At 39.0% G+C, this 20,283-nt stretch overlaps 1 protein-coding gene across 15 annotated transcripts in view; it reads left to right on the top strand.

The window, feature by feature from the left end:
* Positions 1 to 12,310, top strand: part of PIAS2 (protein inhibitor of activated STAT 2) — a 103,993-nt gene extending 91,683 nt beyond the window's left edge. For 5 of the 15 annotated variants that reach the window (XM_086373371.1, XM_086373375.1, XM_086373373.1 and 2 more), the window contains 2 exons: positions 2,185 to 2,222; positions 4,212 to 6,262. In XM_086373371.1, coding sequence (XP_086229497.1) covers positions 2,185 to 2,222; positions 4,212 to 4,394 — 221 coding nt within the window. In that variant the 3' untranslated portion in view covers positions 4,395 to 6,262. Of the gene's footprint in view, positions 1 to 2,184; positions 2,223 to 3,992; positions 6,263 to 8,599 lie in introns of those variants that run through there. The other 10 variants (XM_086373372.1, XM_086373377.1, XM_086373378.1 and 7 more) reach the window with 5 other exon arrangements.
* Positions 12,311 to 20,283: the final 7,973 nt, after the last annotated feature.

Here is a 20,283-nt window from a genome sequence, read left to right as displayed (position 1 = left end):
ATTATTTCACGAAAAAATATGACTGCCTTATTATTGCTAGTGCCATATTGTCAGGTGCGAATGGTGCTCAAAAGTTGTATCATTAAAATTTGAAAGTGCTAAACATTTACATATTTAATCATGTAGCAGTTACGTTTTGTTAAACTTCATGGCTCAAGTAAGTAAAATGTGTTGTTATTAATAAGACATACAAAGTCAGTTTCACATGAAGAAGCATTTAAAATCTAAAAACTACAGATCTATCAGTATTGAGAAAAGCATTTAGAATGTACCATCATAATTTTTAAAACTACCTGCTTTTTTAGTTAAAGATAATTATGAAATACTTAAGAGTGAAAACACAACATACCATTGCAGTTCAAACTTATGGTGAAATAAGAATAGCATTTTACTGAACTTTTATAAAGTATTAAGGCAATAATGTTTTAATCACTATTCATGAAGCTTCATCTGTTTCATGTAAGAGTTTTCATAGTCTATACTTATAAAGTAGAATTATAAGACATTGTTGATAATATTTTTTTAATAGAAGGAATAACATCTGAAATACTGTTCAAGCTTCAGTGTTACTGTTGGAGAGAAAATGGTTTAAGTGAGAAATATTTACATTGAAATATTATTGACTTTTATGTAGACAGCATCTGTATAATACAGCTAGGGAGATACAGTGGGTTTCAATCAAAATTTCAGAAAAATTTCTAGATACTTTTATTATGGCATTAGATGTTATCATATTCAGTTATCCTTGGATGAGATGTCAAAAGATACAGATCAGTAGACTGTTAGCACACATGAAATAATCATCCAGTAATAGAAATGCTGAATATATAAAACTTGCAGATGATATTATAAGGGCTAGACAGATTTTGAATTACTGTTCAGCTGCCGCAGAGAGAGGATTTACTCAGCGGTATTATTACTGTGAACAGAAACTCGCTTACTGAAGTACATCACCTTCTTAGTATCACTTTAATGGGGAACTCTTTGGAAAAATTGGTTATGATTCCCTTTGTCCAGTGTTGGCTCAAATCTTGTATCTTATAGCTAGTGATAGCCATAAGAAACGACAAGTCATGTCAGCAGTTTTCAAAAATCTTTTAGAAGTTGAATGACTTCTTTCAAATGATTGGTGCTACAGCTTGTATTATTCAGTAAGTATTATCATTTTACCCTTATTTAGAGATTATAAGGGAATAAACTTAAACATTTATCAGTTGTATTAACACAGGTTAAATATAATTTCCCACTCATATTCTCTATTTAGACTAACAGTCCAGTATCATAGTACACTCTATTATGATTATTGTACTTGAGGTGACCTTGAATACCAGGATATAAAAACTCATAGAATAAATAGAAATTGGCCTTAGTAATCATATACCTAATATATGATTTTTTTTTTATAATGTTTTAGAATTTAGTCAAGCAGAGGTCTAGGGGAACTGACCTTGAAGTTTATTGCTAGACTTTTCAGACATGAAGATTTTATTATTTATTGTTATAACTTTAATATTTCAAAACAGTATTACTGGGCAACCTTTTGTTACTTTTCTATTTCTATATAAGTATAATTGGAGGATCCCAAATCTTTAGAAAACTGCATTAGCTTATAACCCAGTACACCTTGGCAAGGTTTAGCTTGTTAGTAAGCAGCGGCTACAAAGTGCTTGCTTTATGCAGCGTATTGAACTGTGTACTACTCCTTTTGTTGTGGGAACCGGGGGACAGAGAGCTGTCCGTGAAATAGACATTTATTTGTTTTAGAAGTGATATTTTAGATGAAGCTTAATGTGTATTTCTAAAAAATAAATGTGAAGTGTCTTAAGAGACTAAGCATGTTTTTTTTAATGTCTCAATCCAGATAATCATCTCTTCATTTTATTGCTTCTCATTCCGCTAAGTGAAAATTTGCTTTGACTAGTTCTATTTAAATTTTGGACTCCTCTACCCGTTTTAAACCTCTGGGGATGGTTTTTCCAGTTGGTTTGTCAAGACATATGTACATTTTTGGGTTTTATGCACATAAATATCCTGAAATATCCTGATTGTGGTATAGACCTTCTCTACAGCAGAATGGTAAGGACTTAACCCAAGTGTTCTATGACTTAAATAAAAAATGATTTGGGGAAATAATTCTTGTCTCCAAAATATGAGACAACTATTAACAGAACATTTTTGTTTTAGGTTTGGATTTTCTTTCCCTTATTCCAGTTGATCCCCAGGTATGTATCCTGAATTTAAGCAACTAATTTGTACTGGATTGTTGGTTGTGTCACTAACTAAAAATGACCAGTTGCATAAAATCAGGACAGTCAACTTTCAGTTACTTAAATTGATGGAAGGAAAGTACTTCTATAAATACTTCACAGTTTTACTTGGAGGCATGACGTTTTTCAGGTTATGATATTTTGACCTTTACTACTAGCATTTTAAATTATTTTTTGTTTAGTTTAATATAATCATTTGGCATTTCTTAACAAGCATTTGAGTGATTAAAATGAGGGGAAGCAGTGCTGGATGACTGGAAATGTTGAAACTTTATAGAGATAATTTGTAAAACACTTGTTCTGTACATAGAAGATGGCTGAAGCTGATTAAACAGATTGAATCATTAGCTTGATTCTTCCTAGTTTTTAAAGGCAGTCAAATTCAGACTTTGAAGAAGCCCTCACCTAAAATTGCTATAAACCAACCATTCGTGTTTTATCTGTCGGAGATAAGAAACTAGTATTCCAGTGTCCCACCATGAAGACCTTGCAGTGAGCACAGCCTCCACTGATAGGCTAACAGGAGAGGAGGAAAAGGCACAAGAAAAGCTGATGGGGAAAGCAGACAGAGAAAGAGACCTGGAGAAGTGCTGAGAGTAGGGACGGATAGAGGAAGAACCATGGATCACTGCTCTTGTAGTCTGCTCAGAATCAGCTAACCACAGGTTAGCTTCCTGGTTTAATACTCTGATCACACAAGCAGTACTGGAAGTTTGGGCCCAAGGTGACAAGCACAAAAAGAGAAGTTTCCTTTCACCCTAAATTGACTTTGCTACATCAGTAGATTCTATAGCAAAATATCTATGTATTTTTCTAGGAGATAGATTCTTCAGGATTACAGTATTACTGACTTTTATGTCAATCATCCTTTTTTAAAAAATCATCTTGGAACCTTGAGGATTTTGATTTTATAGGGCTATTCAGCATGCTTGGTGTCAGGCTAACTTGTTGATAAAAAATACCTAGAATTGATAATATTGATGAGCTGTCCTTACTGATCTTTCATGTAGTCAATCTAAACACAAACTTAGGACCTCTCCTCTTGTAGTGTGTACTGGGCCTCGCTTATCATACTGAAGTTAGTGCAGTTGTTTCGCACATAAAACAGTCTATGGTGATATAAAATAAAGCTTTTAGCTCTTGTCTCTCTTCCTCCTGGTCAGTATCAGAGTACTTAAACCCAGGTTGAAATTTGTTTGGGGATCAGCAACTAAGATTTAAACCAGCATTTATAAACACTTGCAGGGGGCTGTCAAGCAGACATCTCAGAGGCAGTTAGATTTCCTTTAAGATTTATTCCAAAATTTTGTTTTGTTTTTTATTCCAAAATACAGGAGATCTCATTCTGAGCATCTCGGGGTAGTTAGCTACCGTGTAGTCTCTATATTAGAGTGTATGCTGTCTTCTAATCACACAAGTACTGTTACATGTATGTAGATAGGAATCAGATGTTGTTTTTCCGCTGATAAGTCTTAACATTGTTCCTTAAGGGTCTAATTAATAATAACTTTTGAAAGAATTATTGAATTTTGTGTTAGCACTTTTGCTTAAAGCCATTAAAGATAAGTTTATTAGCCTTTTACAGTGTGCTTTAAATTTGGTATAAATACATTTAGTGAGCAAATTCAAGACTAAGTATGATTCATAATTGTGGGGCTAGTATTCAGTATTAACTATAGTTATTATTGACATTTTTGTACTACTACCTACATATTTGGTCAACAGATTCTGTTTTGAGACAGTCAAGAATATGCTGCACTCATCAAATAATGTAAAATGTTAAATTCGTGCCACCTTCTATCCAAAGATGTGAAGTTTTGAGAAATTTTTAAATCCCACCGAGATTTAAATATGTGGCTTTCACTTATGCATATCTAACAGTGTGTAGTCTTTATTTACAATCAATGAAGCCTCTTCCTCACCCGCATCATTGTTTGTTTCAAGCAGTACTGTCCTCCTATGTTTTTGGATAGTCTCACCTCACCCTTAACAGCAAGCAGTGCGTCTGTCACCACCACCAGCCCCCATGAGAGCAGTACTCATGTTAGTTCATCCAGCAGCAGGAGTGAGACAGGGGTCATAACCAGCAGTGGAAGTAACATTCCTGACATCATCTCACTGGACTAAAGAAGGACTCTCGATTCTAGGAATCATTCATCAGAACTGCTCTTTCTTGGATCTCTGGTCCGTGGAAGCTATTTTTTGCTAATGATTGCTTTGATATTTATTGAAATGTCAGATGGATTCGTTTGCCTTCTGAGAGATGAACACAGATGACTGCAACAAGAACCACATGACGTGCACGGATTTTTCTTACTCTTGGTGTCCTCTGGAGCATCAGCTACATTCAGCTGTAACTGTATCCTCCTGAGCAATGGATTTCAAGTTCATGTTACTGGATAGATTCTACAAAAAAGTTAAATTTTTTTTGTTGTAGTACACAGCAATAAAATTATGTAAATATTCAAGTATACTTTTTTCTAATTAAAAAAGATGTAATCAGTGATTCTAAAATGACAACTTTTTGTTTAACCTGATGTGAAGGAAAAAATACATGGAAAGAAGTTACATTTGCCAAATGAGTCCTTTCCATGGATTTGTTCTGTTTTGTTGAAGTAATGAAGTCTAGATAAGTGGCCAAAGCTTGGGTTCCACTGTTCTCCGTTTCCATCCAAGAAACATGGCCTGTATGTTTCCCCTGGCGGTTGTTTCTACTCTGGTGTTCTGTGCCCATGAGTGCAGAGTGGAGTTCTGGGATTTGGCTGCTCCTTAATAGTGAGTATGTTGAAGAACACTATACAGAGTCTGCCCTGATGTAATGTGTGCTGTTTTTGGTCATTGAACTTTCTCATTCTAGAGATGTTTGTAAATTAGGGCTTACCTTCTCAACGAAGTTCTCCGTGACTGTTGACTGAAATGTGTCTGGATTAAGGTGTGGCTGGAATGTTAAGATTGTGTTCACACTGTCCAGAAATATTGAGAGCATGGAGGCAGTAGAAGAACAGATTTAGGGGCAGTGGGAATAGCAAAGTTTAATTTCTTCCTAAGAACTTCTTTTACTCGTTTATTGTATAGGATAATGTTCAAATCTGCAATGAGTAATACTGACAAAGTATGTCATAGATCTCATTTTTCTCATAGTGATTTTTAAATTTAAAAGAACAAACAATAGCAAAGGGATGGAGGTGGCATCAGATTTCCTTTTTTTTTAAAAAAGGAGATGTTTGCTGAAACCACAGAAGATAAAAACAGAATTAGAAGTGTTTGGGTATAAGAAAAGTTTGAAGAGAGGATGGGCCTGAAACCCACTTTGAAAACCACTCTCTTACTATGTGTTTGATTTGAAATCTCTCAGGAAGCTGAATTTTACCTTTAGAGAAACATTTTTATCCAGATTTTATACTTTGCTTTCATTTGGCTGCACAATTTTGATTTCTCAAGGAGTTAATACTTTCCGAATGTTTAGCTTTCTCTCCCTAAGTTGTATCTAAGTAAACCTTTGTTTAAAAATCATGAATCTGGCTGATTTCTCAGACTGAAATGCCCAGATGAAGAGTCCACCAGTTTCGTGTAGGACAGGGAACAGTCAGGCCTGGTGCAACTCCAGGGAGCTGCCTTGTCGCTGCTTGGTTTTTCATACCTTCTCAAGTTCTCATGACCTTTGTGCTGTTTTTGTACTCATTTAATTTCCTGTGATTTTTTACATCATCCCTTCTTTGGCTGTATTATCCCCTTAATGTATTATCCCTTTTGGAGAGTTAAAAACATGGAAAACAAGCCTGAATCTTCTGCAGTTGTTACATCATAGTTGCCAGTTTTCAATTCTTAGGACATGTTGCAGTCCTTTCGTCCATACACAGAATTTCTTCCTGGTAAACTTTTATATTGCTGCTCTAAATGTGGATGCAAGTTCTGTTAACTCTGTAATCAGACAGAAAAAGTAACCTGATTTGTGTGATATAATTTGTTAATAAAGAAATGCTGTATATTTGTTATCATTTTGTTACCCATTAGATTCTCAGAGACCCCCCCAACTTAACCAACAGAGTTTTATAAGGTAAATGAAAAAAATAATAGAAATTAGTTCATTTACTCGATTCTTGTAACTGATAACCGCTGTGCTTTTATAGTTGTACTTTTCTTTTCACTATTTTATGTGAACAGTTGTATTGTTCATTTTTGGTGCTTTACACTAAATTACATAAAATTTTTAATTTATCTCATACAGGCGACTAACATTTTTAAAAATATACTTTTGAGTTTATAATCTTAAAATTGAGACTTTTATGTATGTATCTTTGAAGGTGAGTACCTTTTTGTATGCTTTTGGCTCTATGACAACAGCACGCTTACTAAGCCATTGTCCTTTTTTTAGTATGGCCACCAAATACTTTTACTGGGACCCTGCCTTTGTAGTAGTGTCTTTTACTAGCCAAGATACCTGCTCAACCAAGTATAATTCAGTTTCAGAGGAGGTCATCACTACTTGTACTTAGGTGGCAGCCAACCATCTGCCATCTGATGATGTGTAAGAAAAGGAACTGCAGTTACCAGCCTCTTACAAACACTTAACCAGCCTGTGTTTTTATCTTTGTTCACACAGAAATGTTAGACGAGTTTCCTTGCTCTGATAACTCATGACAATATAATTGGTACTGAATGTAGCTTCAGCCTAGGGTCTGCTTACATCGACTAACTTTTTGATTCTTAGGTAAGCCGCTTTAGGACTTTGTTTCCATTTCTGCCCAGAAGGTATAAATCCTTTCATCATCTGTTGTGGGATGATTATAAAGGCCACATGAAACTGTAGAGTCTAGAAAGCTAGAATGGAAATACCATAATTAAGTGAACGATTATGAGTATACATAAGGAGATCCATAACTCTGGGTATAAAGCAAATTTCTCTAGGGTAGAATTTTAAAAGGATTTGAAGAAAGGTTGGATTGTAGAGGAAAGATATTCAACAGACTGTCGTGATTTAGGATTCAGACCTTTCCGCCATTCTTCCTTCAGAGCAGTCCTGAACGTCTGTCATCTAGTAACCAAGGTGTCTGCTTTTCTTCTGCCAAAAAAGTATTTATTTTACATTTCGTCTTTTTAAGTAAAGTTGAATTTTATAAAATATTAGTTCTCAACTCAGTCGTTCATTTCTCTCTAGTCCCCAGTGGGTGTGAAAAAAGTCTCCCCCCCACCCCAAGTAAACACTTATTTTCCTAATCTTTTTCATCGTGGAAAACGTAGAGCAGTGTGCCATTTAAAACTTGGGTCTGACGTATTTTGTGACCCTGGGTCTAGGTCTGTGTGTTGTGGGAGCATGGAGTTGTCATTTAGATTGGTAATTCATGATAGAACCTGATTCACCATCTTTTCTGCTACATTTCTACGTGAATATGGTGGAACTTACAGAAAAGAAATTAAATAACTTCTCTGCTTTTTAAAGAATGACTGGTTTGTAAGCCCCCACTTTTTTGTTAGGAACCACACTCCAATTCCTAGCAGAAACCAATAAATCTATATAAAAATGCCCATTCTGCTTTAATGCTTGTCTGATTCAATATTTTTTTTGTTTGTTTATGTTGGTAATACATGCTTATTGTGGGAAGTCCAGACAATACAGAAAAGGTAGAAAGGGCACTTAAATATTTTTGAATGTTTCTTGCCGGTCTCTTTGCTACATGTTTGATTTTACATAGTTTTATTCCTTCTCAGTGTAAGTTGTATCTTGATTGTTTTTTCTCAGTCTCCAGGCATTATTCCATGTTACTAAAAACTGCGTTGTATGGATGTGCCATGCTTTCTGTTGCTTTTCCCTGTTGGCATTTTAGTTGTATCTCATGATGCTGTTACAGTGCATGTCTTTGTGCATAAATTATTTCCTTAGGATAAATTCCTGGAGGTGAGCTTGAGTCAAGGATGTAAATACTTCTGTAACTTTTGGTGCACAACAGTTTTCCAAATGGTTTTGCTAACCATGTGGTATGAGAACTATCTAACCATATTTCCCAAGAATATGTACCATTACCTGTATGCAGGCATCTGCATTAAGGCCTTCCACCTCTGACCTTGGTGAGCTGGGGTAACTGATTTGGAGATAATTGGCAGAAATTTTCCTGGGATGTCTCAGTTTCAAATATATCTCTCCGATATGTTCCAGAAACACCTGCGTATAAGGATATCCAAATGGTTTTTCACACAGTTTTACTTGCATTACAAAGTAGCCCATGTTACACTACGTTTTCCATTTTTAGTTAGAAATTCTTGACTTTCTGAAACCATCTTTGCCTGGGGCCAGCCCTTAGTAGCCAGCTCTCTCTTTTTTTCTCTTCCCTTAGGCTCCATTTTGGCCTTTCTGAGTTCCCCAAGGCCAGTAGGATCTTCTGAGCCAAAGGCAGTGCAACTCAAACTGGAAAAGTGGTAAGGCTAAAGCAACAACAAAAGCAGAGCCAAGCTTTGCTTTCTCATTTTTTTCGTGTGTGTTTCCCACCCCATCTTGGTGTTCTCAAGGTAGCTCTGGGATAAGAAAAACAGACTGCAGTCGTCTTTTGCTCAAGGTATTACTTTCTTGATTGGCATACCGTGTTGTTTCCTGAACTGTTTCTTTTTGAATGGATTGTAAAGCTGCTTTTATGTTTTCAAAGCTCAAGCCTTTTACATGAAGAGTGTTGTGTTATAAAATATCCCTCGTATTTTGGCCTTCATCACACCATTCAACAAGGTTTCAGTGTGTTTTGAAAATGTATGTGGACTAGACTGACGTAACAGATCTGGTCCCATTCTTCAAAGGGCTTACAGCAAGTTTTCAAAAATCAGGAATTCTTACCTACTAAGAGCTGTGCTGAGCAACCTACAACATATCACATTCCTTACCGCAGTCTTTCAAAGGAAAGTAGTGTTGTCTTTGTGTTGCAAATGAAGAAACAGATAAATTTTGCAGTTGGACTTGGGTATCTGAAACAGACCTATTAATTCAAAAGCCTTATGACTGAAGTGACACTAATTAGGTAGGCTATTTGGGAGGCTGGTGTGGTAACCTAGACATAAAATTATGAGACCTGATTTCAGGTGATGGCTATAGGAATAAGGAAGGAGTGGATGATGGAGCCATTTCAAAGGAAGACTCAAGATTAAGTGGATGTAGGAATAAGAGCTGAGTCCATTTCTCAAGGTAGAATGGACAACAGTCATTAAGGGGAGACAATGGTGAGTTTGATGATTAAGATGAGGTTTCAGAAAGGAAGTTTTCAAGAAGCATATTTTTGTTCTGCAGTCTTTAAGAAGTGCAGACTTCCCTTGCCTCCATTTTTACCGTCACTGGTCTCCCTTCTGTATGTGTTGCAGTCTCTCCCGATTGCCTGCCCGCCTTTGTGCTTGCGCATGCGCAGTTGCTCAGGCGTGACTGACTCTCTGCGACCCTTTGGACGGTAGCCTGTGTTGCCTGCGTCGCAGGTGGATTCTGTACCTGCTGAGCCATGGGGAAGCCCTCTGTCCACCCTCTATCTTCCCTTAACCATGCTTGGCTGCAAGTTGATGTTTTTTTGAATTTGTACTTAACTGCCTTGTCATAACGAATTTGGCTGTCTCCTAAAGGCCTGCCATAGCCTGCAGCTCTCACCAGTGTGGGCTGTGTCCACATTCCACTATCTCAGGAGGTGGTGGCAGCTGCCCTTCCTTTGTCTTGTAATTTCTAAATAATTTCTCAAGGCTTCTGACAAAAATCTGCCCTTTTGTTGCCTGTGTCAGGAAGTTACACTGTTAGTTACTTCTGCTCTTACCATCGATCACTCCCATTGATTTGCTGAAGGCCTCACTTCCTGACAGTGTACTTGGCCATCTCTGATTCTGTCGTATTCTCAGTGACTTCATGTTCTGACGGATGACCCATCCAACACTGGCTGGTGAGATTTTTGGTTATCTTGCCTCCAACATTTTCTTCCATTGAAACTCCCTATTTAACCCTCTCTATTTTCTTTGTACTCTTACCTAACGTCATTATCACATCCTTCAGCATGTCCTCAGACCCCTTTCTCAATCACCTGCCAGTCCTTTGACTTGACACGGCATGGTTCTTTCCCCATTCTCATCAATTAATGCAAATATCTCCATTCCTTTTTTCTTTTTTAATTGAAGTATAGTTGATGTATAAAATTATGTTAATTTTAGATGTACTACATGATTTGATGTTTACATCTATTCTCGCCATCATAAATCTAATAACCATTTGTCTCCATATGAAGTTATAATAATGTATTATGCTGTATGTTTTCATTCCTGTGGCTTATTTTATATATAAAATAATATATATATATAACTGGAGGTTTATATCTCTTAATTCCTTTTACCCATTTCTTCCCCTCTCCAGCCTCTCCCTCCTGGCAACCACTCATTTATTCTCTGTATGAGTCTTTTCATTTCATTTGATTAGATTCCACGTAGGAGCAAGATCATGTGGTATTTGTCTTTCTCTGATACATTTCGCCTAGCATAATACCCTCTAGATCCATGCATGTTATTGGAAATGGCAAGACTTCTTTGTTGTTGTTAATGGCCGTGTTGTGTATGTATGCACTTCTTTGCCCATTCATCTGTGGGCACTTAATATGCTTCCATATACATTGGCTATTGTAAAATACTGTTGCAGTGAGTATTGATGTACACATACCTCTTTGAAATCACTTGACATCATGTAAATACCCAGAAGTGGAATTGCCAGATCATATGGTAATTCTACTTAATTTTTTGAGAATCCCTTGTACTGTTCTCTGTTCTAGCTGCACCAGTTTACTCCTGCCAGCAGTGCACAAGGGTTTCCTTTTCTCCACATCCTCGCTAACACTTACTTCTTGTCTTTTGTGTGTGTGTTTGATGACAGCCTACCACTCCTTTTCAGAACACACCTTTCTTAGCAGGTGATCTTGTTTCCAAATTCAATTAGAAGATTCAGGACTTCAGCATGGTTTCTTTACCTCCGCGCTCACCTTCATCCTTTATTCCAGCCTCAGAGGACAAGTTGGGCCAAAGGCCAGTCCAGCCCCGTGAACCTTCGATGCCTGTGTCCTCTGTTGTCCTCAGGACCTCCCTCCATGAGACTTTCCCTCTATCCTGTATGTCTTCCACCTTTTGGCTGCTGCTTTTGGCTTATAAAAGTCTCATGTCATTAAATATTTGAGAGGCTGTTTATGCCAGGCACTGTATCAGGCACTTGGAACACACGACGGAGACTTACCTTCACCAAAGTTGCCATCCAGTAGATGGGGCTTCCCTGGTGGCTCAGCTGGTAAAGAATCCGCCTGCAATGCGGGAGACCTGGGTTCGATCCCTGGGTTGGCAAGATCCCCTGGAGAAGGGAGTGGGTACCCACTCGAGTATTCTGGCCTGGAGAATTCCATGGACTCTCTAGTCCATGGGGTCACAGAGTCAGACACGACTGAGCGGTTAATACTAACCACTAACTAAGGCCATGTAGATCAGTGAATAGGGAGATTGTAGTGCAGTGGTTAAAGATGGAGTCAGGGTGCTACAAGAGCACACAGATAAAGAGACGGCTGAAAATGTCCAAAATAGCCAGAAGTTTGCTAAGGAATATTAAGAGAAGTATGTAAGAAATCATGAAAAATCATGTAGAATATCAATAGCAAGAAGTTATTGAAGACTTTTCATGGTGATTCACAGTAAGGAGCATTGGTTGAGTTTCATACGATAATTTCCATTCTACGAATGTGGAAACAGATTCTGAGAGGGTAAGTGACTTGTAGCATATAAGCGGGGAGTCAGGCTTCATACTCAGTTTTTAACCATTTCTCATAGGGGCCTTCCTTGACTATTCTGTCTAAAAAGTGTTTCCTAAATATCCTGACCACATCACTGCTTGTATCCTATATGGCAGAAGGCACAACCTGTGTTTATTTTATGTATTAGTTCACTGTGTATTTGTTTCCTCTGCTAGATTGTAAGCTCCATGAGGGCAGGATATTTCAATTGCATCCCAGAGCCAAACATGGTGTGGCACATGGTAGGTGCTCAATAAATGCTTGTCAATGAAGAAATGGTGGGTCGTCATTTGTGTTTGACTTACACTGACTGTAGAAATCACTTGACATCTGACCAACTGGTATTCACAAGGGAGGGAAACAAGGCAGACGGATGAAAGAAGCTGGGGACTTTGGAGGAAGTGAGCTCACTAACCTAATAGACTCCAAACTCTTACGGGGCGAGGGCCAGGAATGGGAGATGGGTAGGGAAATGCACAGTAGGGACAAGAATGTGCCAGTAGGTGTTTCATTAAACCTGAAGGCCTAGGACCCATTGTAGACTCAGCCTACTGTATACGTAAGGCTGGGGAAATTCTGCCTATAATCTCTATATCCTAGGGGCCAGGTTACCTGGGTCAGCTATACTACTATGAATATTGCAGTACAATTGTATTGGTATCTAGGAATACCAGACACCTTACCTGCTTCCTATGAAACCTGTATGCAGGTCAAGAAGCAACGGGACTATGGACTGGTTCCAAATTGGGAACAGAATACATCAAGGCTGTATGTTATCACCCTGCTTATTTAACTTATATGTAGAGTACATCATGGGAAATGCCTGGCTGGATGAAGCACAGGCTGGAATCAAGATTGCTGGGAGAAATATCAATAACCTCAGACAACATATTAAAAAGCAGAAACATAACTTTGCTGACAAAGGTCTGTATAATCAAGAGCTACGGTTTTTCCAGTAGTCATGTATGGATGTGAGAGCTGGACCTTTATAAAGAAGGCTGAGTGCCAAAGAATTGATGCCTTTGAACTGTGGTGTTGCAGAAGACTCTTGAGAGTCCCTTGGACTGCAAGGAGCTCAAACCAGTCAATCCTAAAGGAAATCAATTTTAAATATTCATCGGAAGGACTGATGTTGAAGCTGAGGTTCCAATACTTTGACCACCTGATGCGAAGAGCTGATTCATTAGAAAAAACCGTGACGCTGGCGAAGGTTGAAGGCAGGAGGAGACAGGACAACAGCATGAGATGGCTGGATGGCATCACTGACTTAATGGACATGGAATTTGAGCCAGCTCTGGGAGATGGTGAAGGACAGAGAAGCTTGGCTTGCTGCAGTTACGGGGTCGCAAGAAGTCGGACACGACTGAGCGACTGAACAACAAAATTAAAAGAGAACTTTAATTTTTTAAAATGTGTGGAATATGAACTAATACTGGTTTCTTAATGGTTTATGTAATGATTTGGGGAAGCCACATGTTTTCAGAGCTGATTAGCTGTCTCTTCATAGCATTTACATGTTGGGGATACAAAAGCCCAGCGTTTTAATTCTTGAGGAAAACCTTGTTTTGTCTCAGCAGTTTATGACATAGTTTGGCCACATGGGCAGTCACGGCAGCATGTGTCTTCTCTCACTTGAACTGCTGTAACTGTAGGAAGCATCTTATTGTTTTCATTCCTGTCTCCCTATCCTATTTCTCGCAGTAACAAGTTTTTCTTTTTTTTTTTTTTTTAGTTTATTTATTTTTGGCTGTGCTGGGTTTGTTGCTTCTCGGGCTTTTCTCTGCTTACGGGGAGCAGGGGCTGCTCTTGGATAGCAATGCATGGACCTCTCGTTGCAGTGGCTTTTGTTGCTGCGCAGCACGGACAGTTGGGCACGCAGGCTTCAGTAGTTGCAGCATAGTTGCAGTTCCCTGACTCCAGGGCACAGGCTCAGTACTTGTGGCACAGAGCCTAAGTTGCTCCACAGCTTGTGGGATCTTCTCAGACCAGGGGTCAAACCCTTGCTCCTGTAGTGGCAGGCAGATGCTTTACCACTGAACCATGAGGGAGGCCCCACAAGTTCATTTTCTTAAGACACAATTCAGATCATATAACCGCTCTGCTCAAAATCCTTAATGTTTTCCTGGCTCACTCTGGGTAAATCTAATGTTTTTACCATGACCTACAAGGCCCTACATCAGTGATTCTAAAGCTTTCAAATGTGACCATAGTAATATATTTTAAGTTATATCTCAGTATACACACTATTTTAAAAACAAAATTTCAGGAATCATTGTTGGTCCTCACATATTTAAAAAGCATGTATGACTTCATTAACATTTAAATAAAGTATGATAACCTCAGATACGCAGATGACACCACGCTTATGGCAGAAAGTGAAGAGGAACTCAAAAGCCTCTTGATGAAAGTGGAGAGTAAAAAAGTTGGCTTAAAGCTCAACATTCAGAAAACGAAGATCAGGGCATCTGGTCCCATCACTTCATGCGAAATAGATGGGGAAACAGTGGAAACAGTGTCAGACTTTATTTTGGGGGGCTCCAAAATCACTGCAGATGGTGACTGCAGCCATGAAATTAAAAGACGCTTGCTCCTTGGAAGGAAAGTTATGACCAACCTAGATAGTATGTTGAAAAGCAGAGACATTACTTTGCCAACAAAGGTTCGTCTAGTCAAGGCTATGGTTTTTCCTGTGGTCGTGTGGATGTGAGAGTTGGACTGTGAAGAAGGCTGAGCACTGAAGAATTGATGCTTTTGAACTGTGGTGTTGGAGAAGACTCTTGAGAGTCCCTTGGACTGCAAGGAGATCCAACCAGTCCATTCTGAAGATCAGCCCTGGGATTTCTTTGGAAGGAATGATGCTAAAGCTGAAACTCCAGTACTTTGGCCACCTCATGCGAAGAGTTGACTCATTGGAAAAGACTCTGATGCTTGAAGGGATTGGGAACAGGAGGAGAAGGGGATGACAGAGGATGAGATGGCTGGATGGCATCACTGACTCGATGGACGTGAGTCTGAGTGAACTCCAGGAGTTGGTGAGGGACAGGGAGGCCTGGCGTGCTGCGATTCATGGGGTCGCAAAGAGTTGGACACGACTGAGCGACTGAACTGAACTGAATGAATTATGTAGTAATTCAGTATATTTTTTATTTCTAAAAATTCACTTAGGGTATATTCCAAGTTAGTATATTCCAAGTTGCTAATTGAGTCTTTTAATATATGGAATAAAATTATAACAACTGATTTACTGTCCTTATTGGCAAATTCTAACATCTGGGTCCATTCTGGTTTGTTGATAAGTCTTCTCATTATGGATTGTGTGTTTCTGCTGCTTATATGCTTATATGCCTTATATCTAAACAAAGGTAATCTTTGTTTAGATGCCAGGCATTGTAAATTTTATGTTGTGCTGAGTATATTTGTGTTTGTATGAATGAATTGAACATTGTTTTGGGATGCAGTTATGTTACTTGGAAATAGTTGATTCTGTCATGTCTTGCTTTTATGATTTTTTAGGAGCCTCCAGAACAGTGATTTCTCTAAGGCTAGCTATTCCAAAATAATGAGGCAAGACCCTCCTGGTTATTATATGCAGTGCCTCTTGAACTGTGAGGTTTTACACTGTGGCTATTGGGAATAGGCACCATTTCTGGTCCTATGTGCTTGACATTATTCCCTCTAATTCTTTTGTATTTTTCCCCCATCCTCATATAATTTACTTACATGCATTTATTGAAGCCACTGTGATGAATTCTGGAGGGAATCCCTCTCTGTTTAGCTCCTTGTCTCTGTTTTCTGTCCTGCAAATTCTCACCACCCTGGTCTCTCTGGGTTCTCAGCTCCATTTTCTAAATTCAGAGGATCTTCTGGCCTTTGCCTGGGTTCTCTACTGTGCTGCAGCTTGGAAACTCACGAGGTCATGAGCTGGGGCAGTGGTAGGGCTCAACTCTTGTTTCCACTCTCTCAAGAATCACTGTCCCTGATATCCAGCATCAAAGAACCAGTTATTCCATATACTTTGAGAATATTTTGGTTGTTGCAGGCAGAAGGATAAATCCAATCTCTTCTTGCATGGAAGGGAAGTCACTAACTTTTTATGTTTCAAATTTCTCTCCTGGAATGTAGTGATTAAAAGTCCATGATGGAAAAATGAGGTGTAACACTCTTGTTGAAGCCATTGTCATAAATACATTCACATTGCTAACAATGTTAAGAAATATGATACAGTCATATCTTTTAAGTCTTACTTTCCACTTCAAAATATTATTTATAATGTTTCTGAAAAACAAACTTCCCATAATTGAAACTCATAGTAATGACATGTTTACCAACAGAATATTATATGTCTCTGCATTTAGCTTGATAAACTACAAAATGTGTTAATATAAAACTCAGATAATAGAGCAGTAACCCTCCTAATAGAAGTTGACCTTCATATGCTAGAAAATCAAATGGAGCAACATTTTACAAAAGGTTAAATGACCTGTTCTTCCATTTCGTATATTCATCACGTGCTCTTTACTGTTTTTCCTGTGCTGTTTGTCTCAGTTGGCTGTAGTGTTTATTGAGACATTTCTAGTTCTTGCAGAATGTTCATGGGTCTGCTCACTTAGGAATCTATTTTAGTAGTTATTTATAATATCTTTATTTTTGAAAATACTGGTTGTGACCCTCTACATTGCTTCCCTGACACATTAAATTGAAGTGGCTAGTTCTTGCAGAGTCCATAGCTATTTTCCTATTCTATTATCTATTTCTATTATTTTAAAATTCTGAGTGTGACCCATTCATGACATTGGTTTCCTAACACATTAAATTGTGTCAACCAACAGTTTGAAAAGTTGTCTGATAACAGTAGATTTTGTCCAACTGGCCAGGATCAAACAGGCACCTATTTGAAGCTAGGTAGGCTCCTGCTAGAACAGCTAAGAGTCTTAGATTTAAAAAAAACAAACAAACATTTTTTTTAAAGAAGCTTTGAAGCATTGATTAGCTAGTATAAAATCAAGGAATTCTCAAGGAAGAAGTAAAATGGGGTATCTAGAGAGTAAAACAAACTCTGCTGCAGTTGGCTTCAGCAGTTATTTGTTGACCAGAGCAACCTGACTTTGGTCTTCACAGGCTCTGGGGCATGATTATAGCAAGCAAATCTCAAAGGTCCTAAGTTATCTACTATGTGATCTTCTCCCCATAGAACCAGAGCCCAAAGGGCTGTACCCTTAGTATAAAGATGAAGTAGAAGTAATCCTAGTCTACAAGGGAATCACAAGGAGTCTGAGCTTTTAGCTAAGGAGGAAAATTACCACAAGGCTTCACATTCACACAGTCTTGTAGCTTGAATGCATAGTATTAGATATTTTGACTAAAACTTCAACCTGAGAATTTACTTAGTGACCCTCCATAATGGTAGTGCCCCATGGTACCTGGGAGATGTAAATACAGATTCACTCTGGAAGAACGTACATTCACCCCAGAAGGAAATTCCAAACAAAATGAGCTGCTTGAAGTAAAACAAAAAAACTTCAGTTTACAATGATCAGGAGGAAGAATCAATGAAACTACAACAACCTTCAGGGACTTTAGATAATGAAATTATCAGGGACAGACTGTAAAATGATCATCTTGTTCAATGAAAGACAAGACTGAAAAATACATGCAAGGAATGAATTATATATCCAATTAAATACTAAAAGATAACACACAGAACTTGTAGAGGTAAAAATGATTGAAAACTGTGTACAGATTAGACACAGATCTGAAAGTAAATGAACAGTATAAATGTTTTACAAACTTCAATGTGCATGCAAATCATACGGTTCAGTTTAGTTTGCTTCATCAGTCGTGTCCGACTCTTTGCAGCCCACCAGGCTTCCCTGTGCTTCACTTAGCTTCTGGAGTTTGTTGAAACTCATGTCCATTGAGTCAGTGATGGTCTTCAGCTATCATCTTCTGTCACCCCGTTCTCCTGCCTTCAATCTTTCACAGCATCAGGATCTTTTCCAGTGGGTTGGCTCTTAGCATCAGATGGCCAAAGTATTGGAATTTCGGCTTCAGCATCGGTCCTTCCAGTGAATGTTCAGGACTGATTTCCTTCAGGATGAACTGGTTGGATCTCCTTACAGTCCAAGGGACTCTCAAGAGTCTTCTTCAAGACCACAGTTCAAAAGCATCAATTCTTCAGTGCTCAACTTTCTTTATGGTGCAGCTCTCACATCCATACATGAGTACTGGAAAAACCACTTGGGGATGATATTAAAAAGCAAGTTCTGGTTCTGTATGTTTAAAGTGGTTCTTGAAATTATGCATTCCTAAAAGGCTCAGAGGTGAGAAGACTTCTTCAGATTCAAGGACCACTCTTCAAATACCAAGACATTTCAGGATACATCAGAAGAAGTCAATAAAAATGCAGCTCAGATGTATAATGAGATGAAAAATACAAAGAGTTGAGTGCTGGCAGGGGCTCAGTGCTAAAGCATGGGGCTAAGAGATTGGATATGGGAAGAGGACCACTGCTGGCTGTGTGGATACGTCAGAGGAGATGTGAATGAGGGGAATTGAGGCACCAGTGTTGAGTGGGATGCAAGTGGTGAGCACCCTCCACGGGCATTGGGAGGGACTTGCACCAGAGTGAGCACGCCCCAGACTCTTCAGCACGCACCCCAGCTGTGGCCGCCTTACTCCACTCCGGCCTGAGTGAGTGGGTGTGCCCCAGTCGGCGGTTGCTTTTGCTCCCTCTCGCCCGGGTGGGGAACAGATCCCTGAGGGTGCCACACAAGCAAAGTTGGGGCCAAAATCCAAGCTGAGCCCAGGGGCAGTGTGACATGAAGGGGAACTGAAATCTCTCCATGCAGCTGTGCAAACCATGGGTTAAATTCCTGCAATCAGCTCAGTAAATCTTGCATCTTTGGAATATCTGAATAGCCAGTGAGTGTTCCTACAACTGAGACCCATCTAGCTTCAGCAGCAGTGGACTTTGGAGGCAAATACATGTGGGATTTGGGCCAGGTCACAGTCTGAGCTGGCCCCACAGTGCCCATGGCAGGTCTAGAAACCTATCTAGTGATATCGAAAAGCCACCTCGGGAGGCAGGGGCTGTGGCTCACTGTGGAAGTAAGGACACTGACAGGAGGCCTCAGGAAGATACTAACATTATTTTTGTGTGTGTTTCATTTTGTTCAGTTGTCAGTGGTGTGTTTTGTTATTTTTAACCTTTTCTATGTTTACATTTTTATTTTTCTATTTTTACTTTTCTTTTTCTGTTTTTTTATTTGCTTGATAATTTTTACATGTTTTATATTTTCATTGTTTTTCTTAGTCTCCTTTCTGTTTTTGTTTTGTTTTTCTTTTTTGTTAATTTAGTCCTTATTGTTTTCATTTCTGAGTTGGACTGTAAAGAAAGCTGAGTGCCAAAAAGTTGATGCTTTTGAGCTGTGGTGTTGGAAGAGACTTGAGAGTCCCTTGGACTGCAGGGACATCAAACCAGTCAATCCTAAAGGAAATCAGTCCTGAATATTTATTGGAAGGACTGATGCTGAAGCTGAAGTTCCAATACTCTGGCCACCTAATGCAAAGAGCCGACTCATTAGAAAAGATCCTGATACTGGGAAAGATTGAAGGTGGGAGGAGAAGGGGACGACAGAGGATGAGATGGTTGGATGGTTGGCATCACTGACTCAATGGACATGAGTTTGAGCAAGCTCCAGGAGCTGGTGATGGACAGGGAAGTTTGGAGTACTGCAGTCCATGGGGTCACAAAGAATCAAACACGACTGAGCATCTGAACTGACTGACTGACGAAATAAAATTCTGTTGTTTGTAGTGGTGTGGATGGATCTGGAGACTATCATACAAAGTAAGTCAGAGAAAAATATTAATGCATACCTGTGGAGTCTAGAGAAATGGTATGCTGCTAAGTCACTTCAGTTGTGTCTGACTCTGTGCAGCCCCACAGACGGCAGCCCACCAGGCTCCCCCGTCCCTGGGGTTCTCCAGGCAAGAACACTGGAGTGGGTTGCCATTTCCTTCTCCAATGCATGAAACTGAAAAGTGAAAGTGAAGTCGCTCAGTCATGTCCCACCCTTAGCGACCCCATGGACTGCAGCCGACCAGGCTCCTCCATCCATGGGATTTTCCAGACAAGAGTACTGGAGTGGGGTGCCATTGCCTTCTCCAAGAGAAATGGTATAGATGATGATATTTGCAAAACAGAAATAGACAGACATAGAGAATAAATGTATGGAAACCCAGTGGGA

The sequence above is a fragment of the Bos grunniens genome, chromosome 24, assembly GCF_055505025.1.
Source record: "Bos grunniens cultivar Pamir isolate PY7600 chromosome 24, Bosgru_T2T1.0, whole genome shotgun sequence".
In the NCBI taxonomy this organism is placed as follows: domain Eukaryota; kingdom Metazoa; phylum Chordata; class Mammalia; order Artiodactyla; family Bovidae; genus Bos; species Bos grunniens.
The sequence above is the reverse complement of the archived record's forward strand: the minus strand, read 5'-3'. Positions and strand labels throughout refer to the sequence as shown.